General features: G+C 39.7%; 1 protein-coding gene and 1 long non-coding RNA gene across 6 annotated transcripts in view; one reads left to right on the forward strand and one right to left on the reverse strand.

The window, feature by feature from the left end:
• The window catches only part of Tei (irregular chiasm C-roughest protein teiresias), a 326,287-nt gene that overhangs the window by 181,181 nt on the left and 128,813 nt on the right, over positions 1–16,293 (forward strand). For 3 of the 5 annotated variants that reach the window (XM_077400367.1, XM_077400356.1, XM_077400338.1), the window contains 2 exons: positions 8,216–8,549; positions 9,022–9,257. In XM_077400367.1, coding sequence (XP_077256493.1) covers positions 8,434–8,549; positions 9,022–9,257 — 352 coding nt within the window. In that variant the 5' untranslated portion in view covers positions 8,216–8,433. Of the gene's footprint in view, positions 1–5,060; positions 5,270–5,349; positions 5,477–8,215; positions 8,550–9,021; positions 9,258–16,293 lie in introns of those variants that run through there. The other 2 variants (XM_077400362.1, XM_077400346.1) reach the window with 2 other exon arrangements.
• LOC143895222 (uncharacterized) overlaps positions 8,380–16,293 on the reverse strand; it is a 231,642-nt gene continuing 223,728 nt past the window's right edge. The window contains exon 4 of the long non-coding RNA XR_013256251.1: positions 8,380–8,508. This is a non-coding gene — a long non-coding RNA (uncharacterized LOC143895222). The remainder of the gene's footprint in view (positions 8,509–16,293) is intronic.

Here is a 16,293-nt window from a genome sequence, read left to right on the forward strand (position 1 = left end):
GGCACATACACACATCAGAGTTGACGTGATCTTAAGACATCACTTCCTCTATGAGGAAGCCAAGTGCAAATTTCTAATTTGCACTGTTCTTATAATTGTCCACGATACTCTTGCATATCCAAATCGGAAACACTAAGATTATTAAATACTTGATGAAATCTTGACAAATTTCTTCTCGATTATTTTGTTGAAACTCTTTATGGTAGTTTGTGAAAAAATGTATTTTTAACCTCTTAAATTAATTCAAAATATTTATGCGCGAAAATTAATCGAGTTTTTATTTTTACTAGCTCACATTATTTTCTATTAAACATCAACGCTCTCTCTCTCTCTCTCTCGATTATTTGCTGTACACTCGCACATCTCGCGCGGTCCGAAAGGACTGTCTGCTTCTGAATATACGAATACGACGTTCGTACCTCGACACTATCGATTCCTTGGAATAATATCCATATTGCTGTCGGAGGAATAGTCACGCTATCGGCAATGTTTACCAGCGGAAGCCGTCCAATCAGTGCGAAACCCTCCTCTGCCCGAGGATGTTCGCCGTTATATAGATCCACTCGATCATACGAGAGGATCTGACGACGTGGTCCTTCTCTCGACATTTTTCACGGTCGGACAAGCGATGTCCGGACGTGAGTATCCTACAATTTACTTTACATAGTCCGCGTTCGTGTTCGTGCCACAGATCGCGTTACCGGATTGATTGTGAGTCCTTGTGTGTAACAACGTTACGCTCTCGTAATCATCGGGATCGCGCGCGGCTCGTGGAACGCGCGTGGCCGACGCGTTACCGCGGAATTAATCAGTCTCTATCTATATTAGAAGGCATGCCCTGCGGTCAGATTAGAATCCCGACGGATCCGTTACGTAGACGGACAGCTGTGCCCGTTAATGGAGCCCGATCGGCGGTCGGGCGCGCCGACGACTATCTGCGCGATAGTCGCTAATTTAGCCATATCGAGCAGGACTTGAGCGTCGCTGCGGCGAATAATCGCGCAAGAGCTCATCCCGCGGAAGAGCTTTATCCCTCAAGCAGCTTATCGATTATATATTCCTGTGCGATCGACAAATAAATCCGTTTGCCCAAGATTGCTCGTATTATCGAGAATAATCGATTATTTTCGGTAGTGATTTGATGGATAATTAGTTTTATCACATATACCGTGCTTTCTCACAAACTCGTTCCCACGATATACGTCATCCGTGCAGAATTTAACAAAGCAACATATTTTATTTCGTAGGTTAAATTAGAATTTAAATTTACTGTCGCTTGAGAAAGATTAAAATTATTTGGTGCACGCAAGTCGTCGGTGACCATAAGACGTAAACTCTTTTCCTCGCTGTTTCCGTGTAAAATAAATATATACTACTGGATTTCTTCTTTTTGGATATGTGCGACTGCGGCGGCGGTCGCTCTGCCTGCAACACAGCAGGCAGATATCATAAGGCAGATATCAACGGGAGATGCCGGCCTCGACTTTATAATTTCAGATTTTTATGAGGTTTATGCACGCCTGACATCTGCGCTCAACAGAGAAAATGCGGGATATTTACTGAGGAAGCAAACACGGACACGCGGCAGGGAAAACACGGAAATGCAAGGAGCGCTGCAAACAATGTGTTACTTCTCGTACAAAAAAAAAATACAATTGCACTCGGCGTCCATGTTTTTTTCTTTTTGCAAGTTTAAAAAAGAATTCTCTCTCTCTCTCTCTCTCTCTCTTTTTAGGACATAATTTTTTTTTACGTATTTCAGAAAGCGTTTGTTCTCATCATATAAGTTTTATGTACTAAAGATCGCGAGTTATATAACTTAAATTGTATAATTTATATAACTTAAATTATGCGAATAATTTGAACTGCTTTAGTCGTGTATAGTCGTTGTAATTGTAAAACGTACCATAAATAAAAGATTGCGCGGATTTCGTTACCGAGAAGTAATTTCTGTGGCTGTGAGTCGTTTGCATGAATTTCCTCGCTTTTGACGCCGGATGGCCGATGCAGTTTTGCCGAGCTTCACAAGGAAGGTCTTGTATCGACTTTCGTAAGACCACGCGACATCTTCATCAGCATTATCGCTTCTCGAAACGCGACGGTTATTTACCCCGCGGGATATGAAGGGCTTAACTAGCAACAATGCAATTACGTTCGCGCGCTGTTTGCGATCGCGAATAAACGGAATTGCATTAGTCGCTACGGGATAATACAATAAAAACAAAAGTCGCCGAGGGTGCGCGGTGCGGCGCGGCATAAGAGAGAGGAGGGAGCGCGCACTGCGCAGTTTATAACATATCGACGGTGCTTAAAAACAAATGGATTCCCAAGTGCCTCGGGAATGTTTACGGTCGCCGATGGTTACCGTTATCGTCGTATCGATCGTAACGATTTCTAGTTACCTGCACCTGGCTCAACACGTGAGAGGCGGTCCTTTACGTGCAAGAAGAGTTGCCTCTTGTTTTTCTCGCTTTGTCGACGGTCGCTCTTTGCTGGATTCGCTTTAACGAAGCTCTTCTCCTTTTTTTTCGTACGATGGTCGATAGTACTGCGGCTTAGAACAAAAACTGATAAATGACTCGAGTCTTATCGCAAATTATTGCAACTGCGTGCAGTTTTGTAACGGGGCTAATAAGATAGTAGCATTTAACGGCACATAAGTTTGGGGTTTCTGAATTGAGAGGATGTTACGTGATCAGCGACTAAATCCGTGTAAAATTACCGTTACTTCTTCAAATACTGGTTAATTGTATCTGGTGTGTTTAAGAGACTTGCCTAACGTTCATCTAAAAGTTGGTCTTGTCAATCCAAATTGAGGCGGGCATTGCGGCCATCGGAATTAGTACACGCGGATCGGAAGGACAATCAGCCTGCGTAACTGCCACCACGCCGAGAGAGTATTACGAGAGCTTAGCCGATGACACCGTGAATGGGGATAAAGGGTGAAGAGGGATCGGCGAGAATCGAAGGCAGGGAGAGATACGGAGCTGAGCGGAGATACGCGGTGGGGCAGAAGCGCGCGAGCCTCACGATCGAGAATCACTCCCCATTTACCGTCAGAGATGATCGTGCTGCGAATTCCACGCGAAAGATAGATTCCCTTGGCGATATACACCCGGCAATACCGAATCCTTCCGTTTGCCTCGCGCGTTTGCTTGCTCTATTTCTCTCCCGCTCGCGTTTCGTCTCTATACGTGTTCCAGGGATACGGCCTGTGATCTTTGCCACTTTGTATACCTACACAGCAAGGTCACATCTTAGCGTCTACGCCGTCTACCAACGGAGCGTAGACGTACGTAAAACCCATTCCCATTTCTACCATTCGCGACGATCTGATCTCTCCTCTGTATGTGATACGACTGCCCTTCGTGTCCGCGGCGACATGCGAAAACCTCTGAAGACCCTCGAAACTTTTTCATCAGTGAACGACGGACGTCCTTGGCGCTCGACGCTCGTTCCTTTTGGATCTGAATACGGCGGGATGAGACACGGGTTTCGTTGATACGTTCTGGGACCGGCTATCCCCGGGCAACGCAAGACAGGTGGCTATAATCGGACAAACATAGAGTGTGTGACGTGTGCATTACCACGACGTAGCGAAAGACGATGCGCGGTAATAAAATATCATGAATCCCGTACTTACTCCTCTTTCTTTCTCGCTCACAAATACGCTTCGTATTTTATTCGTCGCTGCAGAGCCACGGAGCTCCGATTATACGCGCTTTGATCATGTTCGGATTAATTTTCGTTCCGCTTCCATTCCAATATCGTAGCGAAACGCACGATAGGAATCCCCTTTTGACCTAATTACAACATTGCGCGAGTATCCGTTGGATTAATTTGTGATCAATCATTTCTCAGTTATACCTTTCACAACAAAAATTGTTGAAGAATCGAATATTATAAATTGAATATCGAATTGCGACTATCATATTACGTATCGTATATGGTCGCGGACAGAAAGGTTGTCCGAAAGGTTGTCCGACTTTGAGCCGTATTCATAGTATGAATACGGGTGTATAAGTCGGACAACCTTCCTGTCCACGAGTTTACCTATATTGTATTAAAAAAAAAAAAATATGCATGTGTATGTATACAGGGTGAATCTAATAACTGAACTGAGTTTTATACATCTCTCTATATATAAATATATATATATATATATATATATATTTATGTATATTTACGTATATATTTGTATATATATAATTGTTTTCTAAGTCAAGAGAGAAAAGAATGGTAGAGGAAAATCTTTCACTGTTTAGTATCATCTATCATTGTGTGATTAATAATGCGCCGATGCACTAGCAAAATGCAACTACAACTTCTTTTGAAATGGAATATATTTTTTTATCGTAAATTGATTCCTCTCATTATTCTATGAAAAAAGTATTAGAATAAGGCAATCTCGAAAGAAATTTTTCTTACGGATATTTATAAAGGGTGTATATTTGTGGAAAATTTTTTTTAGGAAATAATTTGAAAGAACGAATTACAACAGCTCAAATGGATTGATGCGTTATTTGAAAAAAAACAAAAATAATAAATTAAAAATACAGTAAAAGATTTTCCTTTGCCATTTTTTCCTATCGTGACTTAGAAAAGAGCTATAATCTAGCCCAGTTACTAGAATCATCCTGTGTATATAATATACCGTTTTACACTCGTTTTATCGTACAAATGTAATAGAAAATTCGTAAGCTAAAAACTTCTATGCATCCTTGATAAGATCGTAATGGCGCTCGAGAGAGTATTCGCGCCTCGAGAAAAAAATCATCTAGAATTCCGGTCGAGAATCCGGTCGCGCGACCGAGCTCAGCCGAGAGAGAAAGAGAGAGAGAGAGAGAGAGAGAGAGAGAGAGAGAGTAAGATTAGTGGTGTGATAACATAAAGTAGATAACAGCGAAAGAGAGAGGCGGGCGTTATTTCGCGCCATTTCGCGGCATGAAGTTGCAGAGCTTGCCTCTCGCCTCCATCCGGTCCATCCGGAACCCGGAACCGGAACGTTCGACAAGTCTCTAGTACTTCGGACTTCGGGGATTCGAGGCGTTGCCTGTTGAAGTTTACCTGCTCCTCTTTCCAAATTATCGAAATTCCCATGGCGAGTTCGTGTATTTCACCTTTGATGCGCGATGCGCGACGAGAGAATAGCCGGAATAGCGGCACCGGCGGTACGTTGACAGCACGGATGTGGTAACCTAACCTAACCATCTTCGACGCGAGAGAAGGCCCGCGCATAACGGAAAAGGAGTTTATCCGGCGACACGAGGTGACAAATTCTTTTAACCGCTTTATTGTCTCGCATTGTTGTTAATCGCGAATGTATCAACATTGTTACATTGCACGCAGGAAAGCGCAAATCGCGTCAATCGCATGAATTCCGCTCAACCCCCTCATCGTTGGTGATTATTAATTCTGGCAGATGCGGATGAGGAGACATTGACCGTGACATGTATGAAAAAGAAACCTCCGCTTGGTAAGATTTGATGGCTTAATTTTGTGTTGAATTTTGTGCAATTTTGTGTTGAACGATATAATTGCGCTAACAAGTTTTCTATAGCGCGTCAATTCTACTCTCTAATCAAAGCTTTATCGCCTAGATCGTGTTCTCGACTAAATATACACGCCGTAAGATCGTTGCATCGTCCTACTCGCAATGTTTCTTTGAGAGGGTCTGGCGGTGTCAACGTATATTTCGCTTAGCCTCCACTTTCACTTTCTGTCATAGCGACGTGCTCAGATACAGATCGCGGTCTGTTGACATCTATTGATCATGACATGAATAATGAATGGATACACCGCTTGAATAATGCATGCATCAACGTCGAACAACATCCACTCGATAGCAGTGTATAACTAGCGGGGTATACTATTGGGAACGTTGATGAACAGAGGCCACTCGCTATTGGCCAGCACCATGGATGTCGCTACGTGACTGTAGGACGATATATTTTCTTTTGCGTCCAGTGCAACTAAAGCTAAAATCGAATCGAACGTTTTCGTGCTTGTCCTCGGAAATGATAAACATTTGATTTCAATTGTCGAGGCGTCACACCCACCCCTGAATCGTTAAATTTTTGCACGAGGAACGTTCATCGTACGTTTACAATCGGATTTTATATAAATTCTCTGAAAAATTTATCTATCTTCATACTAAGCGGAGTGTATGAGAGAACTAGCAATTGATATAATTGTAGTATTGCGGAGTATTATATTTATTAAGAAAAACACATTCAAATATTATTACATGAAATTTAGTATGGTCGTAAGTCGAATAACATTATTATGATAGGTAATATTTTGAACTAAACTTGCTTTGTAGATGTGACATATATGAAAATAAGCTTTGGAAATAATTTGTCATTGCTAGATTGCGATTATTAAAATGCAGTTAGCATTTCGATTCTTCTTACATTCTAATGTTTAGCAATGAACGTTTTATCGTGAAATTACATTTACTATGATAACAAATCAATGATCATTTAATCGCAACGGAAATAAAATATGCTATAAACGCTTTCGCGTTTTTTCATTGTAAAGCTTTGTCTCTTCGTATTCCAGTTTAATAGTTCTCGAGAAATAAGAAGAACTTCGGTTGTCAGCTCGTCTTCTGCGGAATCTGCAGCTTTGCGAGGGCTTTATACGGCTAGTAAAGATAGAATCAGGGTCCTATTACTTACGGAGGATATATTTAGTTCTTCTTCATACTAATACTTTTTTCTTAACTTGCATATTTACGTTGCACATTAATGAAACAGAATTGCTAGCACTAAGTAGGAATCATTTAATTATCTACAATATCTTTACCACATATAATATGAAGAAATAAATTTAAAGCTGTAATCAATCGCGCGCATTTATTTAATATATTGCATACAATATAATATACATTTTTATTTCTCGTTGCTATCGCTTTCAGCGTGCTTTATTTTTGAAAAACAATACTTATGCATATATTTAGCTCGGGAAAAATTAAATCTCTCTGTGATATTGTAAGGATACTTGATGTTAAACTGCACGAAAGAACACAACAGAAACTCGTATAAAGAAGTGTAGAGGCTAACAGTAGCGCTAACAGAGGTTTAAAAGAATGGAGTGTGTGCTTTAGCCGTTAGGCAAGAGAGAACGTTAATGAAAGAGCCACCGTAGAATTGCCTTGTGGCATGCAAACAAGTTGGGCTGTCGGTCACCCTCAACTACTGGCTCGCTACAGAGGGATTGCGGGACTCGCGGCTGCAGGATGAGAAGGCTGGTCCCGGGAAGAGAGCTCTTAGTTGCGTTAGGTTAGGTAGTTGTAGCTATTTGCGGCTCATCGGAACCATAATTAGTTTTCCCCGTTGAAGTCTCGGTCGACCAAGCTCGATAGGCAGGCAGTTTTAGGCGAGGGCGGCCAAGCGTGCGGAACGACGGCGGCGCTTGCTCGTCGCGCCGCGCCGCGCCGCGCCGGATAGAAAGTGCCCTTCGCAACGACGTTCTTGTCGCGGCTTTATCAAATTCCAGGACCGCGCTAACTCGATCAAGTCTCAGTCTTCAGAATATTTACTTTCCGGTGAGGCGTAGAAGCGTGATGAAGGCGGACGACTAATCCTGTTCTGATGTTGTTTCGCCGTAACAAACGGCTAGACAATTTATTCGCTCTTTGAATTCGGGCAGCGCGTCGCTCTCTCTCTCTCTCTCTCCGTGCTTGCTTGTGAGTGTTTATGCAACAATGCGCAAAATAATACATTGCGTTTATTTAAACGCGTGTCTGCGCTTCTTGTCTCGGGATTCAATTTTTGAAGAACATCCATATTGCAAAAAAAAAAGCGTAAACTCTATCGATCGAGGGTTTTACGTAATTACAGGAACTATTTAATTACATAACTCTCGGCGTACAAGTACATTATATCCTAATTAATCTCCCTGTCCGTCCAGTTAATCAATCGTGGCCGGGTGTAAAACAGTTACAGCCGTTACAGCAGTACGTGGTAAATACCGATAATAATTGAACTCGTGGTTGAAGCGTGATTTCTTGCCGGGAGGTCACGCGACGGTTTATCCAGAAATACTTAAAAACCGAGACACGCCGAGAATACCGATAATAACAAAAGCGCGATAAGGCGACGGGCTATAAAAAGCGCTAGGGAAAACTAACGAAAAATGAAATCACGGTAACTTTCTTTAACGGTGACCACGTCAGAGAGACTGACGCCATTATACCGCGTCGTTGTTGCAGGCTCCGTGAACGAGGCTGGGGTTTTTGCGCTACGAGGCAGGCAGGAGGGTAGTCGGCGTGCCAGGCGAACTACTACCAGCACGACGAGCACGACGTCTGGCTCGACGTTGATACCTTTACCTGATGAAGTGGTACAACCCGCGGCCCTTTTGGCCCCCGAGGAGGAGTCATGGTCTACCAGTTCTTCCACCACGACCAACATTGCTCTATCCTCAGACATGGCCGACACGTCGTCCAATCCGCCGCTGGAGCTCGTAGTGAAGCCTCACAGTAAAGTCATCTTACCCTGCGAACTGGAAGGAAATTACTCGAGGTTATTGCTGCCAGGAGCAAGGTAACACGCGTTCCCGCTTTCAGTCGATCTGCCAGTCGATTATGAATTGTTGAAATAACATTTTAGTTAAAATTGTCGAGAGCACGAAGTATATTTGAAGTATTTTAAATATATATCCGTCCGAGTGAGGAAATATCGTGTTTAAATTTCAAATAACCGCGTAACATGATGATCGATAATCTCCATTTTCTTCTTTTGTCTAACTAAAGTAATCATATCTTTTCTCCGCACATGTCCGTATAATAATGTTCCCTCATTATATTAACGCATATATTAATATCCGGTTCATTTTATAACAACGATAACTTTCGCGTTGAATACGTCACGGTCAAATTATTCCCTTTACTGAAACAAAGTCGCTCTCTGTGATAGTAACGCGAGTATACGGCTGAAGTCCCTTCGTCGCCCGAAGATCGGGCGTAACGAAGTTTGTTAGGTGAACTAATAATGCGGACGCTGCGCCCCTTGTCAGAAGTTACAGAATACGACCGGCGACATGGCTGCACGAGGGTAGTCCGGTGGATATGATCACGATAGACACGAGAACGGAGATGAGCGGAACCGGGCACCGGTACATCGGCGACTCGACAACCGCGCAATTGCACATAGATAACGTTAGATTAGAGGACGACGGTGTGTGGAGCTGCACGCTGGAGGACGACCGGGGGAAGATCCTTTTCGGCAAACCGGTGAAACTGGTCGTGCTCGGTGAGTGTCTTGCAATCTCTTTCCTGATGTTTAATCTTTTGAAGTCGAATTAACACCAAAAGTTGAGCTCTTTATGACAAATATCTTGAAAAATTGAATGCCGTTTTTTCTTCGTACTGCACTTATTTATCTATGTGCATTATGTATAAAATATGATTATTATGATCACCTACCACTTCACACTATTGCATAAATAATTTAATAAATAATTCAATAAATAAATACATTCAATAAATAAATACTCCATTTTGAATTATGAATTGTGTTGTACGATTGAAAGAAAATATCTCAGGTAGAGGTAACGCATATGTGAAATATTTGATGGAGTCATACAAAAATTTACATGTAAAACGGTTTGAAATTACAATTATTTATCCGCAGGCGCATGACTTTCTATATAAAATACGATATTGATAAATTTATAATTTGTGCGATCGATATTACTCGAATATTTTTGACGTCTAACAATTAACTGAAACGATTGTGCTGATTTGATTTATAAATCGAAATAATGTTCTTTTTTTATATAATGTAACATGAAAATTTTTTACCTCGGCTTTACAAAAAGGTGGCGAATTTTCTGAATATAACGCATTTTTATGACTTCGAAAAAGTGAGATGTATGCGAATTTTTTTCAAAACGTGATTCTATCTTGCATAAAGCCTTTCAATTTCGCGCGAATGATTAAATTCTCGCAAAATTCCGACTGATAAAGTTTTTTAGGAATGTGCTAGATATATTTAGGAGCGATAACATACGAGAGAAAAATTTTTCCGCAGCGTATAATCGAGAAGGCAAACTTTTACTGTTCCCAACATTTTTTATTTTTACATTCCACATAATCCTTTCCTAAAAATTATCATTGCATTCAAATGATCAAAGACATTTATTATTTTAATTCTAAAAATAGTAAAATTTTATTCTTATAAAAGGATAAAAGTTTTTATCGCTCGTCAATACGTTAATTTCTAAATATTTTTCTTCAAATATCCAATTTTTCTAAAAAAATATTTGTTCCTTTTTTATGTTTATACTTTGTCATGGTCTCTCTTAGCAGTATTTGATTTATCTATCTTAGTTGTACTACTGACTAGATATAGGTACTGACTACAAGTAGAACTTGTAGTACTGATTAAAATTTGATTAATTAAAAATTATTATACAATATATTAAGTGACTTACTGCAACAAGAAAGTTCTCGGCATTTCTTATCCTTGTTGCACCCAGGTTCAAGTAATATATAGGTATCGTAAAAAAAGTGTTGCCGTTCTTAAGAATTTCTGGCAAGTAGGTCGGACCTCCAGAAATCGGAGGAAGAGACGTTTCAAGCTGCCTGAACCGCTGGTAATGGCAGAATTTATGCATATTAATTCGCACCACTTGGACCCGGCGCGGGCGCGGCGGTCGCATCACTACGACATGAATATGCATTCGGCCTAAAAGTTCGTTCTAAAACATTTTACCTTCTTTTTTTTTTCTTTTTCCTTCGCTAGACGGACGCGTCATTCGTTCTACCGGCTGCTCTTGTCTCCGCAGCGAGGCGTACACGTTTACGCGCAGCAATCGCGGCACCGGTTGACGGCGCGCGTGACGCTCTTCGAAAGCTCACGATCCTCCGACGGAATAAAAGCTTGCTTCGTGGCTTCGCTTTCTCCGTTCCTGTTTTTAATATTCAACCGCCAAACAGAACACAACGAGCTTTTATCTATCCGTGGCGCGGTACGTTCGCTCGGGACGCGACGCGACGCGACGCGACGCGACGCGCGTGTGGTTGTTCTCTTCGCATGCATTTTTGTGCGTTCTTCTCTGTGCACCGCCTGATTATTTCTGGTTCACGGTGATGTTTATTTTTCAGTCCTCGCGCGCGAGCGCTTTGCACTGACAACGATTTTTACTGACGGCAGTGTTGTTTCTCGCGACTCCGCTTAGCACGGCACTTTTAAATGTTAACGTAGACCGAGATATTATCTACGTTATGGAAACATTTTTTTAATTTTAATATTTTTTTATGAAGCATTTTTAAACTATTTAAATAGACGAGAACGGTTTTTTGGCACTAATTTCTTCGATCTATAAATATATGGATCTATAAATAGCGATCTATAAATATAAATTTCTACGATGAGAATAATGAAAATGAGAAAGATGCAGAGGTTCGATAAACCTTTTGATAAATGAAATCTACTTGACGTTAACTAACAACTGTAATACATTATTTTGCCTGTTAGTATCTCGAGAAGTTTAATTCATGCATATATAAAACTGGCTTATAAATAAACGCTCACGCAATATCGGGAAAATGGATTTGGATTCCTTCGAAATAAATTCTGAAAACGTGACCAATTGCTTTCTTTCATTTGCCGGCACTCCGACTTATTTCGCGTATCTCAATGAACTCCATCGACTTCATAAATCTCCGAATTTATATATCTTCTCTATTGTGCCTTTCGCAAACTGGTCGGGTAAATACGAAAGAAGAGCGCTAAAAGTTGCTTGCCGCAAGAAATATAGCACCGAAATCCGCGCGGCGCACGATAAGACGTTGAGTACACTTAACGTCTACCCTGGCGAAATCGAGAAAAACAAATCAACTCCGGGTGTTCCAACCCGGAAGCGCGCGTCCAGCACGCCAATGCGAGCACAGTAAGCTTTCATTGAAATGCAATAGCTTGTATTTTTTTCATATTTTGTTTTGTACATTATACCTTGCCATACACTCCATCGCAAGATGAGAGATATACCGCCGTAGTTGTATATATATACGCTAACATCTACGAGTGTCGCAATAAACACATTAGATTTGATCTAACAAAAAATGCTTTAATTATTTAATTTTAAAATTATTTGTTTTATATATCATTATATATCAACAGACTATGGCCGGTATTCATATAGTCGGTTCTTATTTCAAGACCGTCTTAAGTAATGTCTCAAAATGCTAATACGGCTCTGTGATTGGTTCATAACATCTTAAGATCGTACTTAAGATGGTCTTAAATATAAGATTCGACTATGAATACCGGCCTCAATCAATTTGTGAAAAATTAATAACATAATTATGATCTTACAATTTGGAGAAAAGTACTGACTAACAAAATAAATAAAAAGATAAATAAAAGTGTACTAAAAAACTAAATAACAGATATATGTAATAAATAACAATACATAAATTAATAATCAACAATATGTTAATTTTATGCTTATTTTATTCTAACAATATTAAGATTATCGTGTCGGATATTGTTTCGGCTTTTAGGAGCTCTATCGATTATCAGAAAATTTGGGTCAATTTACGATAAATTTAATGGTGGTTGCAACGTCGGGCCGATGTGACACCTTTTGACAATAATTCCATAATGTACGTGGTACATGTTGATGATTATCATGTTTCTCCGGTTATCGAACTTAGCTTTAGCTATGTAACGCATATCGCATGTTGCTTATAGCTGCAACATAAAGCTATGAAAATGAGAAAATGTACAAACTCAATTTGTAACATAGAAATAATTTCCCGATATTTTCGTGCTCGCAATATTCAATTATAAATACATGGCATACTTTATTTATCAGTTTAAAACGGCACATTTCTATGCGATTAATATTGTCAAATGCATGTTGACAGAGTCATTATAATTTTGCAATTTATTACTGTTAATTTAAAATGCAGAGCATCAGATCGACGAAGCGCGTTAATCAAAATGCGTGACGATAAAAGGGATTACAGTGAACCAACAAATGTGAAATGCTGAAATAAAATACATACGCAAATAATAATAATAATAATTAGTGGATGTAATGTTAACAGAAAGTTATTATAAGTTATAAAAAGTTATTTAGAAGAATTAAAGAAGCAGATTAATGGAAAGTCGATTTTAATAGATTTTCTTTATTGTGCATGTTAAAAAGATTATATCAATACGAAGTTTTAAACCTATTTTTAATAGTACTTCACAAGTGATCTCAATATCGTTGCGCATCTATTATTTCGAAAACGACCACTGCGGGTCGGTTCGGGGAGATGCATCTGAAAGGAGATAAAACGCGAACAAGTTTTTCTTTAGCGATAACATCATAAGGCATGTCCCGCGAAATCATCACCTCTACTTTTCACCGATCATTGGAAATTCAGCCGTTTTATCCCTCAGGCAAAGCGCACGAAGGAGGGGACACACCGGGTAACGTCCGTCTGCGGCTGATAGGGATAGATTTGCCTAACGTTACCTGGATGCTCGACGCCGAAATCCGCGAGCGAGAAAAAGTTGAGAATAATGCACGTTTTATGCGCGCGGTTGCCAGGTTCCTCGTATTTTACTCGACAAATAGACAGGGATGTTAAGGCGCTCGTCCTTAACCCGGACATTGGGCACACAGACTGTGGACACAGACTGTGGCTTCCTCAAGATTCATCTTCGAACCATTCCACACACATACACTTGTGCAATCTTCCTTACGCCTCTTCGAAACGTCTTTCGTATCCTCTTCCATCCTACTGCGTTTTCACATTAAATCGAGATTTAGATTACGAATACAACGATCGTTTCTTTCGTGCATTTGCCATACCATTTTCTACTTTAATGCTAGTTATTTTTTGTATTTTATTTCTTTCGATCTCTTGTTAGCCTTCTTTGTATACGGTTCTTATATTTTCTCTCTTCTTTATTTCTTTTATATATATATAATATATATTACGTAAGGAAATTTTGTTTATGTATTTTTCTATTTTTGCATCAAAGTTTGCCCGCACACCAGTAATGAATATAGATTTTTCTGTATCTCCCACTTCCTCTTTTCTTCATTGCTTTTTTCGTATTTTTCTCTTTTCTTCTCTTAAAGGGAATTCAATTTACTGCCATCCTTTCCTGTTTGCGCGTGTTGTGGAAAGATCTGACGTCTACATTTAGTAGTTTACCGGCACTTGCAATCGTTATCACTCGATCTTTTCGATTTTTCATTTAACTCTCCATCGTGTCTCCCTACCCTCGTAATCTTTTGCTGCTTCTCTCTCTCTCTCTCTCTCTCTCTCACACACACACACTTTTTTGCCTTTTATCTTTCGCTTTTCCTGCGAGCTACCACTCTATAAAGCTAACAAGATCGGTATAAGGTATAGAGAAATCTTGTTGGTCTGGCGCGAACAGAGGGCATTCCACTGTCTGACCAATATCGAACTGCTCCTCTTTTGGCTGACTATACGCGTGTCTCTCTACTGTTGCCGGCCAATGGCGGAACTCCATCGGTATACATATATAGAGCTACGTCAACGAAATTCGTGGCATTCCACTCTCTCGTATCGTCTTTCGATTGCGCTCGACATCGCGGCGCTTTTTGATTCATGTACATATCGATACCGTTGCTGCCTCGAGCATGTTCGACCTCGATGCGATTCGAGGAAATTGAGATCCTTGTCACAATGTTTTACGATTCTTTCTTTAAAAAATTATGTCCTTAAGCATCGATGAAACAGTAAAGTTTATTCGGAAATTCTTGTCATTCTACGCATGTGCACAGTGCACACAATTCATAGGTATGTCATTGCTATTCTATAGAAAGAATAATTACTTTATTTTGTACATACAACTTTATTAATTTATTATGAACATTATATGGCTTAGTATATAAGAAATTGCTGTATTTTAACTCATTTTATATTTAAAAGAATTATTACTATTTTAATGGTTTAGTTAAAAAAAATTTATTGCATATTTTTAAAAATGCACGAATGCAAAAATAATTAAAAAATAAGACACTTAGAACGACTTGAATATTTCAATTAAATTTATTTCTATGCTTCTGCAGTGAGAGAGAGAGAGAGACAACTTATTATTTGTCATTTTTAGGAGGGCAATTATCATGCTCATTATTTTCTCGCGTGCGCGATAGCATTCGAAAGTCGAAAGATCACGGTTGATTCATTCGTCTCTTTCCCCCTTTTTTTGGCGTGCACTTTACTACCATGTGACAAAAGGAAGAGTTTGCCAAAGAGACCAGCGTTGCTCATTGTTTCTATCGTTGTCATCGTTCGAAAGAGCAGAAACACCGCGCTGCCTGAGTGCAAACCCGCGTGTCGTGAATAGGACGGAGGACGTTTACACGACGTTCGTAACGGTACAGAGGTCATAATAGCAAGGCGTACAAGTGTAAAACACACCGGCCGCGTGCAGCTCCGCGTACAAGTTTTATAGACTTTGGGGATTGTCTTTTCGCGATTGAAAAAAGAAACGTCAAATTGATTGCTGCAGCGATTGCACGCTGTCACTTTGTACGTCGCACGCATAAACGAGAACTGTCACGCGGTCTTTTTGTGATTCACTCAACAATCGGTCGCGATTGTGCGCGTTGACGCGATTTATTCGTGACTTTGTCAGCAGGCTGGAACGATTAATTAATTTTCGGTAATTTAAATGTAATTGTCGAACGTGAAGGTACTCAAAGCTGTTAAATAAAATCAGTAATGCCCTGTAGCACGCGTGCGCGCGAAAATAATTGAATTTACTAACGTTGCGTGCTGTTAAAGTACTCTCATTAAATCCATCATCATTGTTTGTGATTTATTACATGTTATTTATATGATTGATTAGAAGTAACGGCAATGCGTTCGGAAAATGCATCAGTCAAAAGCTCTTTTATGATTCTGTTGTGCTTCCACTTCATCGTGTGATAAAGTGGAGTCGCAGCAAATATGTCATCCTGATTGTTATATTCTAATTGTTGATATCTCAATCGATTTTGAATGATACGAGATACGAACCAAATTTTGCTTGTCATAAGAAAATATTTGAATTTGTGAATATAAAATTATTAATATTTGCTTCTGCATGATATGTGAAGTGAACAAATTTGATAATATATTATATATATTTATGTTATTATATAAATAATTTATTTGTTTTCAGAAGTATAATTTATTCGTCAATATGTAATATACTTTAATTATATGTAAATATCTCTTTTATTCTACATTATTTTCCGCATGTGTGTGTGTGTGTCACAGTATAATATTTACATATTTTGTATAATTAATTGTTTTATAATTAA

Source organism: Temnothorax americanus, unplaced genomic scaffold, assembly GCF_048541705.1.
Source record: "Temnothorax americanus isolate GAGA-0224 unplaced genomic scaffold, ASM4854170v1 Scaffold1, whole genome shotgun sequence".
Taxonomy (NCBI): domain Eukaryota; kingdom Metazoa; phylum Arthropoda; class Insecta; order Hymenoptera; family Formicidae; genus Temnothorax; species Temnothorax americanus.